A 15,103-nucleotide genomic window follows, 5' to 3' on the forward strand; every position below is an offset into this window, starting at 1 on the left:
TTAATGGGTCCAGCTTATTTCATTATAGACTGAACAGTGAGGTCAGGTTCCACAGGCATTTATTTGCCTTCATCGTCTGAGAGTGTTTCTGTGGGTGGGCATTAGGTCAGGCAGCTCAGGTGCCCTTCACATGGCTACATAATTCCTGAACCAGCAACAATTGTCACCTCCCATTCCCCAGAGCTCTTTTAGCAGGTAAATATTTCTCAGACGTGTAAATATTGTAGGACTGGCTTCCAGCGATCAAAGTCTGTTGTGTGAACTGTTTGGATCAGCTAGGGTGCAATGTACAGCAAGGGGTGTGCCCGTGCCAGAGGCAGGAGTGGCGGCGCTGGGATGTCACCCCAGAGCCATCCCAGGTGCCAGGCAGGGATGAGCTGGCGGTCAGCTGCCCTCCACGGGCACATCTCCTCCCAGCAACACTCCAGCAGACATGGGAACGCCCCTGAAAAGGAAAATGTGCCAAATGGGTCCTCAGGGCACTCTGCTTCCATCGGGAAGGTGAGCAGTGAAGGGAGCCCAGCAGGGTGCAGCGGCTGCCTCGGGTGCTCTGCGTGCCTCGCTGAGCACAGGAAAAGCACAGGTCACCCATCTCTGCACTCTTGCCTAACTGCATCCTCAGAATTTTCTCCAGTTCATGAAATAAAGCACGTTTTTCAAGTCTCGAAATGGCCCGTTCCAGTGGTTAGGAAACCCGGGGAGGAAATCAGCAGAGGGAGCCCTTTGGACGGCATCAAAAGCTTCTGCCTCCCCCACCGACAGAAAGGAGGAGCCCCAGGGCTGGGCACAGACCGCTGCTCACACGGGCACATCCTGAGCAGCGAAATGCCCTGAGCAGAACTCTCGGGAATGCTGAAAAAAACCGAGGGGAGTGGCCTGGGCTTGTGCTTCCTGACCTGGATTTTACAAAGCATTGCCCAAGCAACCCCCATCAGAACATGAGTCAGCAGCAGGTCCACAGGAATTAATGGAAACTCCTGTCACCCCAAAGGTGGCAGACAAGTAAGAGCTGCTGGTAGGGAAATGCTGTAATCCATTAAATGTTGGTTGTCTATTTTCAAAGGTGCAAAATGCTCCCACCATTTGGGATATGCAGTGTGTCTGCAGCACAAGAGAAGAGAGGAACATTAATAATTTCTCCAAGACAATTAATTAGACTCCTTCCCAAGGATAAAGTTTCATCTAATTTCTGCTGTTCTACTTTGTCTTCATAAAAGTCTGAAGAAATTAATGAGCATTATACCACCCTCTCATGATAAAAACATTGGATTTTCTTGAAAAAAATGAGGATCCAAGCCAAATTGTAGCACCTGGCATTTTTCTCTGACTGCAAAGGTCTCTTTTATTCCTGAAGTCCATCCCTCTTTCCACAGTTTTTATTCTGTTGTTAAAATTTTGAGCAAGTTTTGAGCTTTGCAGAGCAAAGATTAAAATGTGAACTGCAGAGATCCAAAATCCTGTCAGAAAATAGAGAGAAAAAGTTTTTTTAAGGTGGTCTTATGATCTTGAACAGTTGATGTTGGCAATGGTGATCATGCTGCAGAAATGAGGAGCCTTTGTGAGAAACACTCCCACAGCAATCCAGAGATCCTGAGGCCATTACAAAACTTAGAAAGAGAAAACATTTATTAGGTCTTGGTATAAAATGTAATCCAGATTTATAGTTGATTTTATCTAGTGCTCTAAACAGCTTGGCTCTTGTGTTTGGCTCATCTTTAGGCTTGATCCTTCCCAGGCTGCTTTATGCAAGAAACAAAATAATTTCATTTTCTCTGAGTTTTATAGGCTGCTGCATTCAAATATCACCATGGCTTGCTTCACTGCAGTATAAATGTTTCCAAATCTCCTTAGCCATGAGAGAGGATGATGACATCAGGGTGCTTTACCTTCAAAGTGTTGACATATTGATGATTTTATTCAGGGCAAAGCTACAAGTCAGATTCTCAAAAATACTTTTGCCCCAAGCAATTTGCGTAGGTACAAAAAACTCTTTCTCACCTCCAAAAACATAAAATCCTTATGGAACTGCATGACACCCCTACCATTCTTGTACCTTGTGCCTTCTCTCCATCAGTTCCTCCTATCTGCTCCTCTGTCTCAGGGAAAAAACTGTCCCAGAGTTTTCTGTCCTTATCAGTTTCAGTACAGCAATGAGAAACGCTGCTGAGGCTGTGTAAACACCTGACGTGGCACAGCTAAACTTCAGGAAGTCTCAGCCTCAAAAATGAGACAGCCAAAAGCTCCCTGCTGGGCTCTCAGCTCTGCGTGTGCCAATGAGGAAGGAGGGTTCTGCCCCGAGGGATGAGCGGGGCTTTCACTGCGCTGGAGGAGGGCAGAAATCATGGGACAGGGCTGAGCCACCGTGTCCCGACACGGCTGGAGCATCCTGCACCTCTCCAGAAGCCTCTGGAAGGAGCGAGTGGGATGGCAGTGTGTGCATGGGGCACCTGGCGCAGCCCGGAGAGCTGCGAGTGTTCCCTCCATCGCCACCTTCATCATCACCTCCATCAGCCCCTCCATCATCACCTTCATCACCTTCATCACCTCCATCACCTTCATCACCACACCCCGTCCTGCCAGGGCTGGGGAAACAGGGTCCAAACCTTCCCCTCCTCAACAGGAGTGCTGGGACACTGATGGGAGCTCAGGCTGGAGCAATGATCTGGGGAAAATTTCCCTCTGGAAAATCCTCATTAGCCTCTGCTGTGGTTTGCAAAGACAGGAAAAGATTGGACATTTCCACCCCACCTTCTTCCCCCCAGGGCTTTACTGCAAACATAAGAAATTTGGACAGAAAGAGTATTTCTGGTGATTATGCCCTCAGAGCAAAAACCTCACCAAATATTTTTAAACATTTCCCAGCAGAAGTGGGTGTAGAGAGAAAGCAGAGCACTGAAGGGATGCTAATTGCTCCTTTTTAAGCCTTTCCTTTCTAACTTGAATTTTTAAACTCCAGCAGTTTTTTTTTTCCTGTTCCCTTTACTGCCCCTTTGCTAAATCCATCTATGAAGCTGGATGCTCAGCACCTGGGGCCAACAAGCCACTTTTTGGACAGGAGTTGCTGTGCTGCTATGGAATTCCAAAAGAATGACAAGAAAATATCCACATAGCCACTGCTTCATGCTGAGAATTCCAAAATTCAGATTCACTAACAAACAGAGGGAGAAACTTCTCAAGTGGACCTGGGAATAAAGCACAGATCCTCACATGGTTTCTCCAGGGGGCTGAGGGACCGGCCGGAGGCAGACACAGGGCTGGAGGAAATAGAGGAGAGCTAGGTCTGGACTGGAGAAGGACTCGCTGGGAGGAAATCCCCGACCTCGAGGAGGAGGAGGAGACTCACTGAGTCACCCCTGTCCCGTGATCGGTGAGGTAAGCCAACAAAAGACCGGTGAAAGCCTGTTTGCCTTATGTTTTGTAAAAGTTCATGATGTCACACCCAGGAGGCTGAGCGTGACTCAGCATGTCCCACCAAGGCAGCTGGATTAAAGTGGACACAGAGAAAAACTCAGATTTCTGATTTTATTTTAGCGCATTGCTTGATAGTTATAAATGCAGAAATAAATTAGCCCGGAGACAGAACTGACATGGAAAGACACAGGAATTTGAGGACAACACCTGTGCCTCAAACACCCCTTAAACACAGGCAGGGATGGAGAGGGGAATAGGAATTTGAGCCGTTCTGGTTCAGCAGCAACTTGGAACATAAGGAATTAATGTACTGGAGCTGAGTCTCACAATACCAATCCCTGGCTTTATAGATGAGAAGAAAGTGCCCCTTGGGGTCCTCAGAAGCAGGACATGAGATGAATATCCTGGAGGTTCTGCTTGGCAAGGCAGATCCAACACTGGTAGAGTATTGGATGTCCCCATGTCCTGCTTCTGCTGGTGCCACCTCTGATTTTATGGAGAAAAAACATAATCCAACAACGTCAAGTCATCAGCTTTCACTGACATTTTCAGACATAAGGATACACAGAGCAAACAGGCAAAGTGAAGGTAAATGCAATATGGCCTTGCTGCGTGGCAAACCTTTCAATATTTCCTGCTGTAAAAGCAGCTGAATCATTTCTTACACAGCATCATTCATACTTCCACCTGGTCTGCTGGTGTTTAAACTTTAACCCACTGCCTCACAGTGGAAATATTAGCCATGTCATACCTAGAAACTGAATTTTCTAGAAAATATTTTAACTTAAAAGGTGCAAACTTTTCCACTGTAAATACTGTTTTCCAGGAAAGGGTTGCAATTTCAACATTGCCACACATATGCCCAAAATGCGTCTATATGAAAGGCCAAGTGTTTTAACATATATACTTTAGGTCAAGAAATGAACTACCTTCACATTGTGGAAATTAAAATTTATGCTTATTTTGATTACAGAAGATGGTAAATCATCTCTTAAGTTCTTAATATCTTAAACTAAGAAATACAGCACCAAGAGTCAGAGTGGTCAGACCCTTGGGTGAGAGGAAATCAACACCAACAAGGAACCTAATAATCATTGATCCATCATTATTTAATTATGCTTGGACAGCTCGGACCGTGTGTTCTGCCAGCTGACCCCTCCCGTGGCCGGATTAAGAGATCTGTCAACTGTATCTGATCTGTGAAAAAATACTGCTGCCAACCAGCTTGGAAAGGCCACAGCACATTCTCCTTAGCGTCACTTGTGTTTACACCAGTGTCTTTATTTTTAGTCCCCCCCGCTCCGAAACGCGGGGTTCAGGGAAGGGTTATTTATTCCTGCCATGCTCGGGTGGGCGCTGCACGAGCGGGGCTGGCCCGTGGCTGTCGCCGCTGCTCCCTGCCCGAGCTGGCCCCGAGTGCCACCGTGGACGGGACAGGCGGCACCGGGATGGCCGAGAGCCGTGCTGGCACACAGCCGGCGGGTCCCGGTGGCCGCTGCCCCTGGGGTGGTGTTTGCCCACCGGCGTGTCTCGGAGGCCACCTGGAGTGTCCCCATGTCGCACCCACTCCCCGCCGCCCGGGCCCCACGGTGCTTTGCAGACCACAACAGCCCCGCGCCCCCAAACGCGGCTGGCCGGCCACGGGGCACAGAGCTGAGACGGGCATTCGCACGGATCCACAGGTTTTCCCGGCTGCAGGAAAACGCGTCTTGAGCGTTCCCCGTTCGCACTGGATGGGGACGGAACGGGAGCGGAACCAGGACCGGGACCGGGATCGGGACCAGGGGCGGAGCTAGACTGGGTGAAGGGGCGTGGTCAGTCTATGGGCGTGGTCTATGGTGGCGCTATAAAAGCGCGGCCGCCGGAACCTCAGCCGCAGCCGTGCGCTCCGCCTTGTGTGACTGAGCGTGTCTCGCCTCCCGGCCGCAATTCCTGCTGCGCCACAGCCATGGCGGCGCTGACGGTGAAAGCCTACCTGCTGGGCAAGGAGGAGACGGCCCGCGAGATCCGCCGCTTCTCCCTGCCGCCGCCCACCCGCTACCGGGCCATCTACGACCGCGTCGCTGAGCTCTTCCAGGGGCTGCTGCGGGCCGGGCCGCCGCCCGCCTTCCGCATGCACTACAAGGGTGAGCGGGGCCGGGGCTGCGGGCCGGGCCCGGGGGCTGTCCCGAGGGCGGCAGGTCTCGGGGCGCGGGGCTCTGCGTACCCCGTTAACCCTCATGGCAGCCGACCGGGCCCTGATCCTGCGCTTCGCCCTTTCCAGATGAGGACGGGGACCTGATCGCTTTTTCCAGCGACGAGGAGCTGGAGTTGGCGATGCCCTACGTGCGGGATGGCGTGTTCCGTGTGTATATCAAAGGTACGGCGGGTCTCGCTGAGCGCACTTGGCAGCGCTCCCAACACGGGAGAAGCCAGCCCTGGCCATTCCCCGTGTCCTCAGGGGCCTGGTGCGGCCTCTGCGGGGGAGGTTAAATAAAGGGCAGTGTAATATGACAGAACATGAATCTGAGGTGGGATAAACAAACCACAAGTTTCCTCCTGGCCCTATCAGCTCGCCCAGTGCGAGGCTCTGTTGTCCTTCTTGTTCCCTGGATACACTAAACTAGCCCTGGTATCTTAAATATTCGCAACAACGCCTTAGCCTTAGTTCCACTTGGCCTGTGCATAGTTGCTGCCTATTCTCTTGTGTTCAGGTACCTATCTCAAAGTTTTATCTGCAGTCCATCTAGTGAGCCACACCTGTTGTGCCCATTCTCATGTTATGCTTCTTGGCATCTGCTTTCCTAATTCCTTCTGCAGAAACATTTTGTTCTTGCAGTACTTGGGAAGGTAGGATAAGAAGCCAGATGATGAGATGGTGCAGTACTAATCTAAAGTAAGCATGCCAAGAGATATTTAGGTAAGGCATGCTTGGTTTCAGTTCAAGGTATCTTTGCAAAACCTCTTTGCACATGGTTTAAGGTCTCTTACATGAGCCTGGCTTAGGTTTGACAGCCAGTATAAAAATAAACTGACCTAGTAAGTCAACACTGTTCTGATGGGCTGTTTGTGCTTCCTCCTCTGCCTGATTTCCAGTCTGTAAATAGTAACCTGTTCTTGATGCTAAGTTTCCTTTCCTCAACAGAGAAGAAGGAGTGCAAGCGGGAGCACCGCTCGCAGTGCAGCCAGGAGCCTCCCCGCAACATGGTGCACCCCAATGTCATCTGTGATGGCTGCGAGGGACCCGTGGTGGGGACCAGGTTCAAGTGCAGCGTCTGCCCGGACTACGACCTGTGCAGCACCTGTGAGGGGAAGGGCATCCACAAGGAGCACAACATGGTGATGTTCCAGAGCCCACTGCTTAATCCGTTTGAGGTGAGCAACATCTGTGGAAGGGAACTGATGACTGGTAGGTTCCTCAAATTCAAGTTAGGCGTTTCAGTTGCTCAGAGCCCAGTGTCACATGAATGTCACCCTTTGCAGTGGCTCCCTCGAGGACGCTGGCTCCGTAAAATGCGCCATGGTGTCCCACCCTTCCCGTGGATGCACTGCTGGGGGTATCCCGGGCCTGCAGCTCCCTGCCAGAACTCGGAGCAGCCTCAAGCTAGCACTGCAGCCCCCAGTGCACCTGCTGCAGAAGGTAAGAGGAGATGCCCTGCTAGACAAGGTGGTGGTGGAGCCTCAGCCTAGCTGAGGTTCTGCAGCACAGGGCAGGGTCTAGGTGGGAAGATAAACAAAAGAGCTAATCTAATTTGCTTGAAATAACTGGCACCTTTCAGTGCAAAGTACGATTGCTTTAAGGTGTGCTCAGGTCTATGCAATCAAGGAGGATGCAGATAAAGTATCTGGAACCCAACCAGGCTGAGCTGTTAGGTCAAGCATGTCACTATTCTACTCCAGATCTGCCTTTCAGCATGGCTAATGAGCCATAACAATGCTAATGCTGGCTTTCTGTTCCAGAGGTAGCTCAGTTAGTTTTTCTCTGTAGTGCTTTGTTTGTAATGTATGTGAGTGACAGGAATGAGCACTAAGCTCCTGTGGGGACACACCCTCTGCAGGTGTCCTGTCCCTCTGAGCTTCTGTGTGCTAATAGAAATTGTTTTTCTAGAAGCTTCTACTAACAGCCAGCCTCAGGACCCCAATGTCACCTTCCTAAAGAATGTTGGGGAGAGTGTTGCAGCTTTTCTGAGCCCCCTGGGTAAGTGACCTACAGTTTGTTACCAGTCCCTGGACTGGCTTACAGGTCTGTGTAACAGGAGCAGCAGTCAGTTGTTGTGACTGGTCTTGGAACTACTTCCTGTCTCCTAAGCCTCAAAGGCTTAATTTACAATTGGATACTAATAATGCTTAGGATTAGAACAGCCACTCAGTACTTTTTGAGAGAAAATGAGGAAAGATTTAATTAACATGTCAGCACTGTAACACTACTTTCAAGTCAGTGGTGACTCTGGATTTTGCCTGGTTTATGTGGATGTAGATGCAACTTTTGCCCTGGCCCTTTAAGTATTTGGCTTATCTGTGTAGAGGGAGATGACTATTCGTGCTTAGCTATTCTTTATTAAACAAGGCTTTGCTTTTGAATTCCTGCATGTTACATGGCAAATTGTAGGATGACAGAAACACTAAGAGTGTAGAGCAGGATTAATTTGTTTAGGACTACACTTTGTAAAAATCTTAACTGTCCATCTCAAATGCTTTTCTAGGTATTGAAGTTGATATTGATGTGGAACATGGAGGACAGAGAAGCAAAGTGACTCCCACTTCTGCCAACCAAGAGAAGACCAGTACTGAGGCAACCAGCAGTGCTCCAACCCAGAATGTTCAGACCAAAGCAGACTGGAATAATACAGAGTCTGCTGCACAAGTAAACATTATTGCAGAACAGATTCAAGATATGGTGGTAGATCCTGTGCCCACACAAATGGAAGATGGCAGCCTCCACTCCCAGGTACAGAACTATGACAGTAATTGAATATAATCACTTAGCACACATAGTGGCTGTGAATATTAAGGTGAGCAGTTTAAGTGATATAGAGCACCTATACAGATTTACAGCAAAGGTGGTGGGATTGCTTGCAGATGCAATTCTTTATATTAAAGGTAAATAGGAGTGTGGATCCTGCCTGGAAAGCACTACAGCACCTGGATCTTTTTCCATTTCAGGAACACAGTGAGTCTAGCAGTTCATCAGGGGGTGAGGAGGACTGGACCCACTTATCGTCCAAAGAAGTGGATCCTTCCACAGGTGAGCTGCAGTCTCTGCAAATGCCAGACACAGAGGGTCCCAGCCCCCTGGATGTGCCTCGGGATCCTCCCCAGCCAGGACCTACAGGACTGAGAGAAGCTGCTCTCTACCCACATCTCCCCCCAGGTAGGAGAGAGTCTGCAGGTTTTGTACCTAAGAGCAACTTTGCCTTGAGAACTTGGCCTGACACAAGCAGACTTGTGTTAGAGGTGGTAGAAACCAAGGTTGTGTAAATCAGAGCTAAACCTGTCCCTGACTTAGGCAGCTTTGACAGCTCTTGCACTGTTATGATCAGGTGGTTCCTCTCTTGAATGTGGGCTGAGTGTTAACCAGATGTCTGACCTTAGCTGATAGGCTGTTTGAGCAACTTGAGATAGGTGCTGTCCTCAATCCTGTCCTTGCTATTTACTGCTCAAGAGAGCTTTTTAATGCAGTATATGGACCAGTACATCCTGTGGCTTTAGGGGCAGCACTTCTCTGATGGGAGCCAGTAACAGTATCCAAGGCCCCTCAACTGAGATAGGCTCAGCTGGCCTTGCTGTGGGACTCAGTGCTGCCAGACTAAGCACTTTCCTTAGCTCTGATTATATATTGTTTATCTCAAACATCTGCACTCCTGGAAGACAAAGAAGAACATGTGACTTCCTCTCAAAGAGTGCTAGTAAAGCCTTGCCTGGTTTTCCAATTACATGAAATAGCTGAACTTTAAACTATTATTCTTTTACAGAAGCTGACCCTCGCCTCATCGAGTCCCTGTCCCAGATGCTCTCCATGGGCTTCTCTGATGAGGGTGGATGGCTCACTCGGCTCCTGCAGACCAAGAACTGTGACATTGGGGCAGCACTAGATGCCATCCAATATTCTAAGCAGCCACCTCACTTGTAGTAGTAACAAAAAGCACTTTACTAGCTGAAAGCATATAACGCAGCATGAGTTACTGTGGTTCTTCATTTTTCCTATTCTGGATTTCTGTCTCATGTTCTTAAGTGCTTGTAGAATGGAGGAAAAATAAATACTACTGCATGTGCTATGTCTGTGTGAGCATTTCAGTATCACAGCTACATTTTTACAGATAAGGCTAAAGACATGAAGCACTCTAGGAGTGCTTTTTTGCACATACTTTAGTCTACACTTGGGAAGAGAAATCCAGTGCTTTGCTGACTCTAGAGCTTCTTCCCAGCTCTGGAAGAAAGTGTTGCTATGGGAGATTTCTACAAGGATGTAGTTTGGGGAAAAAGAGCTGCAGTTAGTAAGGAGGAGTCAGTCACAGAATTTAATTGTATAGGCCAGGAATTGTTAAAGCCTGGGAGCTCTCTCCCCAATTTGACCTACTTCCATTACTATTTCTAGCTGCTGAGGTCACTAGACAACATTGTAACCTGAGAGCAAGAGTCTCTTTTCACCCCCCTTCCCTTTTCCCCAAATACAACCTCATGCAACTAAGAAACTTTAATAGTGCAGTTCTCTATGGCTTTGAAACCATCTTTAGTTCAAAACTGTCTCAGTAAATAACACAGCAAATGCATTAGAGACAAGAAAGCCAGGCCAAAGATGCTTGAACTTATCAGAGATCATCATCAAACTCCTCACCTGTGCAGAAGAGTTGCCCATGAGCAATGTTACTCAGCTTTGGCCCAGGTTTAGAGTTAAAGGTGTTTGCCCTCCCCATGGTACCCAGGCAGCCCCTTCCTGCAGTGCTCTCTGCAGCAGATTCTACCCTGAGGACCTGGCTGTGAGGTTTTCTGAGCACATCCTCTACAGAGCAACTGCTGCTGGGCACTTTCCAGGCCAGATCCTCAGTAATGGCAATATGCTTTTTAAATTCAAAACCTGTACCCTGAGCCTGAGTTCTTCCAGCCTGTCCTGAGCACCTCCAGGCCCCACCAGCAGTGGTGCTGTCCAGCCTCACACCTCCACTGCTCTCCTGTAGTGCCATGGTCACTGCTGCAGAATTTTCACTAGAACTGCCAGATAATGAAAGAAACTTTCCCCACTTGGATGGTTTGGTACAAGCAGTTGGGGGCTGTGTGTTCTCCTCAGGCACTACAGGCTCAGAGACTGCAGGAGCCACACTGCCTCCAGAACCAGCATCTCCATCATCTTCATCAGGCACTGCTACAAAGCACTTCTTGCACTGTAAGAAGAGAGAGAACTTGGTTATAAATGCAGCACAGAAGCATTAATATTTAGGCAAAGCCAAACCTATCACAGAGAAACCCCCAATCATTCATTGGCTTGCTGGAGAGGAGCAGAGAAAGACTTACAAAAACTCAAAATTATGATGATACAGAAGAGGTCAGGAGCATCTTCTGTAGCTAAAATACCTCAGTGGTTTTAACTTTTTTGGCTTCATAGACAAGCTGAGAAACTCCACTTTCTTCTGCATGCTCTGGAACATCACTGGAGAGGAAGCACTTGGGGGGTTTCCTGGCCAAGAAAACCATTCACAAAGAGGACAGATCAGATCCACTGTGATTCTTCTCACAGATCACTGGAGAGGTTCATAAAATGCATGGCTCTTTATCCCCAAATACCAAACCCCTGCTCAATTCAGGTCATAGATGAGCTCCCTCCCACACCTCCAAATCAAGAGTCACCACTCAGGGGCAGGAATTGCAAAACCAAGTTCTCTCTGTACCTTTGTTCTCCCACGGTGTTCTTTCTCTGGGAACAGAACTGTTGCCTTTCCAAGGCTGCCTCCTCCTCATCATCTTCCTGATCCTCACTCTCCTGGTCCAGATATTTACTCCAGCGACTGCCTTCTGTCCTTCCCTCCTACAACACTGGAGAATTACTAAAAACAGCAAGACATGGGGGTTCTCTTTTTGGTATTGTTACACATATGCCAAGTGCCTCAAATCATGAATCAGTTTAGCACATGCTCCTGTATTGTGTTCCCAGGTTCAGTCCCCAGTGGAGCAGTTTCTGTGTACATCTCCCTCTGTCTCTGCAGGAGCCTCTCTGATTCCATACACCATTTCAGCTCTCTGAACCATATAAAGGGACCAATGGTTTCACCCAGAACAGAAAGGATTTGTATTTACCTCAGCATTGTAGGGATCTTACCTGCTGGACTGAACTGTCCTCATATTGTGCTGCTCTATTTTTGCTGTCATTTACAGAGTCTTCTACACACCTAAAATAAAAGTTTAAAGTACAATTTCTAGAGCACACTCCTGTCTGTTGATTAATAGGCTTCAAATCACCCAGTTATAACACAAGGGATTGAATAGAAATATGGATAGGAACACTGGACAGGAGACACATCAGGAAAAAAACCCAGGATCTATGGAGAAACTTATACCAAATTAATTATTTGCAAAACACACTGCACAAATACTTGATTAAATCTAGCTGGAGGCTCTAACTAGAGCTCTCCTTGTTGCTATACAGAGTTGCAAGTTTGATCTAAAGCAAACAATTATGAAATGATACATTTTAGTTGGTCACAGCTAGGAATATAAAATGTTTGTTTGGTACAACAGTTTAAACTCACTCATTTTATCCCATGAAAGCAAGGAAAAGGGAAGTTGTTTCATAATGTTTTGAATTTCACAATTGAGAATAAAAATAGCAACACTTTTTGATAAAGTGAACAATGAGTTTTGCTGCCCAAGCTTAACTCTGAAACACTGTGTAGTCAGAACTAAGTTACATAACTACCCTTGATTGATCTCTGAAAATAACTTTGAGGAAAAAAGAAGGCTGGACCAGTTCAAGACCACTTCAAGATTAGATGATTTATAAACAGATTCAGAAGTGAAATAAACAGGAAGCTGCTACTCAGATTTTCCAACCCAGCAGGAATTACACTGAAGTGTTTGCACTGAACAAGACTTTTATCAATAGCAGCAGTGATTACTCAACAGATTCACAGTGTGAACCCCTTAAGTGCCAACAGGCAGCAGCTTCTTCAAATGGATGTTTTCTGAGGATGTAATCTGATGAGGACTGTAATCTGTAAAACAGACATCACCACAGTCAGCTCATCAAACAGTACATAAGACCAAATTAAAAAAACAAAAACAAAAACCAACACAACAAACCCAAACCTTATTGTGTACATATTAATGAGTAAGGGCATGACCAACACATGCTATTGATCACCTATAGTTATCTGAAAGAAATCCTTATCAAAAGAAACATGCTGGGACATGAAACCCCAACAAAGAGCTTGTTGGTGTGAGGTGAGGCCAAAACCTGCACGGTCAAGGTTTCTCAGGAGGGCAGAAACTCTTCCTTGACATGCTCAGGTGGCCAACAGGCCTGCAGTGTGTGCAGATGCACATCAGCTGCTGCACATCAAAAGCAAGGAGCAGGTAAAGGTTAAACACGGAGCAGGGAAACGGGTTAAACGAGCAGCAGAAGGTTAAACTCTGTACCAAGATGTCCAAGCAAGCGCCTCCTCGGCTTCACCCTGCAGCAGGTTCAGCTTCTGGACGTGGCGCCTGCACTCCAGGCCCGAGCCCTGCCCATAAACCTGCACACCATGAATGGGGACAAGGTGAGGGAGCAGCCAGAGGGGCACAGCACGAGTGAGGGGACAGCCCCGTGTCACCGAGGGGAGGGGACACAGCCCCGGTGTCACCGAGGGCCAGCACGGGCGGCTGAGGGTGCCGGGCTGCCCTCACCTTCTGCAGGGCCTGCCGCTGGCCGCACACGCTGCAGCTCCACCGCCCGCTGCGCTTGGCCTGCGAGGGCAAAGAGGGGTCGGTCAGAGCCCGGAACGCACCGGCCCCGCCCGTCCCATCCCGTCCCGGCCCGTCCCGGCCCGCCCGGCCCCACCTGCTGCCCCTGGAAGCGGCGGCAGCGGCAGCACCGCAGCACCCAGAACCGCTGCGCCATCGCCGTCACGTGACCCGGCTCCAGCCGCCAGCGCCCCCCGGCGGCGGCACCGGGGAATGGCACCGGCACCGGGGAATGACACCGGCACCGGGGAATGACAACGGGACCGGGGAACGACAACGGGACCGGGGAATGGCACCGGGACCGGGGAATGACACCGGGACCGGGGAATGACAACGGGACCGGGGAATGACAACGGGACCGGGGAATGACACCGGCACCGGGGAATGACACCGGGACCGGGGAATGACACCGGCACCGGGGAATGACAACGGGACCGGGGAATGACACCGGCACCGGGGAATGGCACCGGGACCGGGGAATGACAACGGGACCGAGGAATGACAACGGGACTGGGGAATGACACCGGCACCGGGGAATGACAACGGGACCGGGGAATGACACCGGCACCGGGCAGCGACACCGGGCACAGACACCGGGACCAGGGAATGACAACGGGACCGGGGAATGACACCGGGACCGGGGAATGACAACGGGACCGGGGAATGACACCGGCACCGGGCAGCGACACCGGCACCGGGGAATGACAACGGGACCGGGGAATGACACCGGCACTGGGGAATGACAACGGGACCAGGCAGCGACACCGGGACCAGGGAATGACAACGGGACCGGGGAATGACACCGGCACCGGGCAGCGACACCGGCACCGGGGAATGACACCGGGACCGGGCACAGACACCGAGCAGCGACACCGGCACCGGGGAATGACACCGGGACCGGGCACAGACACCGAGCAGTGGCACCGGCACCGGGGAATGACACCGAGACCGGGCAGCGACACCGGGCACAGACATCGGCACCGGGGAATGACACCGGGACCGGGCAGACACCGGGACCGGGGAATGACAACGGGACCGGGGAATGACACCGGCACCGGGCAGCGACACCGGGCAGCGACACCGGCACCGGGGAATGACAACGGGACCGGGGAATGACAATGGCACCGGGGAATGACACCGGGACCGGGCAGCGACACCGGGCAGAGATACAGAGTGCAGTCACACCAAGTTTACTTGTTGGAAAATACACCAAGTTTAAATTTTTTTATATAACTTTAGTCGGGGTTTCATTTGCCTTTGCTCCTGGGGGAATTTTCTTTCCAAAGGCTCAAGGTGTGATGAGCTTAACATCTCAGCAGAGTGGGAATAGCACAGAAGATACACAAAAGATAAAGACCATTAATGATCATCAACACCAAACATCAGCCCTGGCACGGCCATTGACACCCGCTCCGGAAAAGAACCACAAGAGAACGAGGAATGAGGAGCACATTAGCATCGGAGGTGGAGAAATCCTTAACCAATAAGAAACGAAATACTAAAAACTGTGTAACTTGGACCAATGAACATTGAACCGATGAATTTCTATGGATTTTGACTGTATAAGTATCTAAAAAGTCTAGTAAAGAACAATGTGTCATGGAATGATTTTCTCTGCACACCCGGGCTATGTGTGGTTAAAACTATTGCTGTTGCACATCCTGGACAGAATAAAGTAACACCTCGATTCTCTAACACAAAAATGTTGTTGAGGGGTTTTTGTTTTTCCCACAGTTTTGGTGACACATTCTTTCTGACAACTGGGTAAAGAACCAGCATT

The 15,103-nt window shown here is 49.4% G+C and overlaps 2 protein-coding genes across 3 annotated transcripts; one reads left to right on the forward strand and one right to left on the reverse strand.

The window, feature by feature from the left end:
- The first annotated feature begins 5,273 nt into the window (after positions 1–5,273).
- Positions 5,274–9,662, forward strand: SQSTM1 (sequestosome 1). Of its 2 annotated transcripts, XM_079319848.1 has the most exons (8): positions 5,274–5,537; positions 5,675–5,770; positions 6,536–6,765; positions 6,874–7,030; positions 7,499–7,588; positions 8,094–8,338; positions 8,554–8,761; positions 9,363–9,662. In XM_079319848.1, the coding sequence occupies exons 1-8, from the start codon at positions 5,360–5,362 to the stop codon at positions 9,518–9,520; spliced, it is 1,362 nt and encodes a 453-aa protein (XP_079175974.1). In that variant the 5' UTR covers positions 5,274–5,359; the 3' UTR covers positions 9,521–9,662. The 2 variants fall into 2 exon arrangements, with proteins under 2 accessions (XP_079175974.1, XP_079175975.1); XM_079319849.1 differs by lacking the exon at positions 7,499–7,588.
- Positions 9,663–10,107: 445 nt separating this feature from the next.
- On the reverse strand, positions 10,108–13,551 carry MRNIP (MRN complex interacting protein). The gene is made up of 7 exons (XM_079319850.1): positions 13,421–13,551; positions 13,267–13,326; positions 13,018–13,115; positions 11,702–11,771; positions 11,274–11,410; positions 10,960–11,062; positions 10,108–10,769 (listed from the first exon to the last, which is right to left on the reverse strand). Exons 1-7 carry the CDS (start codon positions 13,478–13,480, stop codon positions 10,200–10,202), a joined length of 1,098 nt encoding a protein of 365 aa, XP_079175976.1. The 5' UTR covers positions 13,481–13,551; the 3' UTR covers positions 10,108–10,199.
- Between the last annotated feature and the right edge of the window lie 1,552 nt (positions 13,552–15,103).

Source organism: Erithacus rubecula (assembly GCF_903797595.1).
Source record: "Erithacus rubecula genome assembly, chromosome: 16".
Taxonomy (NCBI): domain Eukaryota; kingdom Metazoa; phylum Chordata; class Aves; order Passeriformes; family Muscicapidae; genus Erithacus; species Erithacus rubecula.

Coding starts and splice junctions, on each gene's coding strand:
- MRNIP (XM_079319850.1), bottom strand. CDS start 13,480: ATGGCGCAGCGGTTCTGGGTGCTGCGGTGCTGCCGCTGCCGCCGCTTC. Junction 13,327..13,420: donor GCCGCTTCCAGGGGCAGCAG/GTGGGGCCGGGC, acceptor TTGCCCTCGCAG/GCCAAGCGCAGCGGGCGGTG. Junction 11,772..13,017: donor GCGCTTGCTTGGACATCTTG/GTACAGAGTTTA, acceptor CTTTTATTTTAG/GTGTGTAGAAGACTCTGTAA.
- SQSTM1 (XM_079319848.1), top strand. CDS start 5,360: ATGGCGGCGCTGACGGTGAAAGCCTACCTGCTGGGCAAGGAGGAGACG. Junction 5,538..5,674: donor CTTCCGCATGCACTACAAGG/GTGAGCGGGGCC, acceptor CGCCCTTTCCAG/ATGAGGACGGGGACCTGATC. Junction 5,771..6,535: donor GTTCCGTGTGTATATCAAAG/GTACGGCGGGTC, acceptor TTTCCTCAACAG/AGAAGAAGGAGTGCAAGCGG.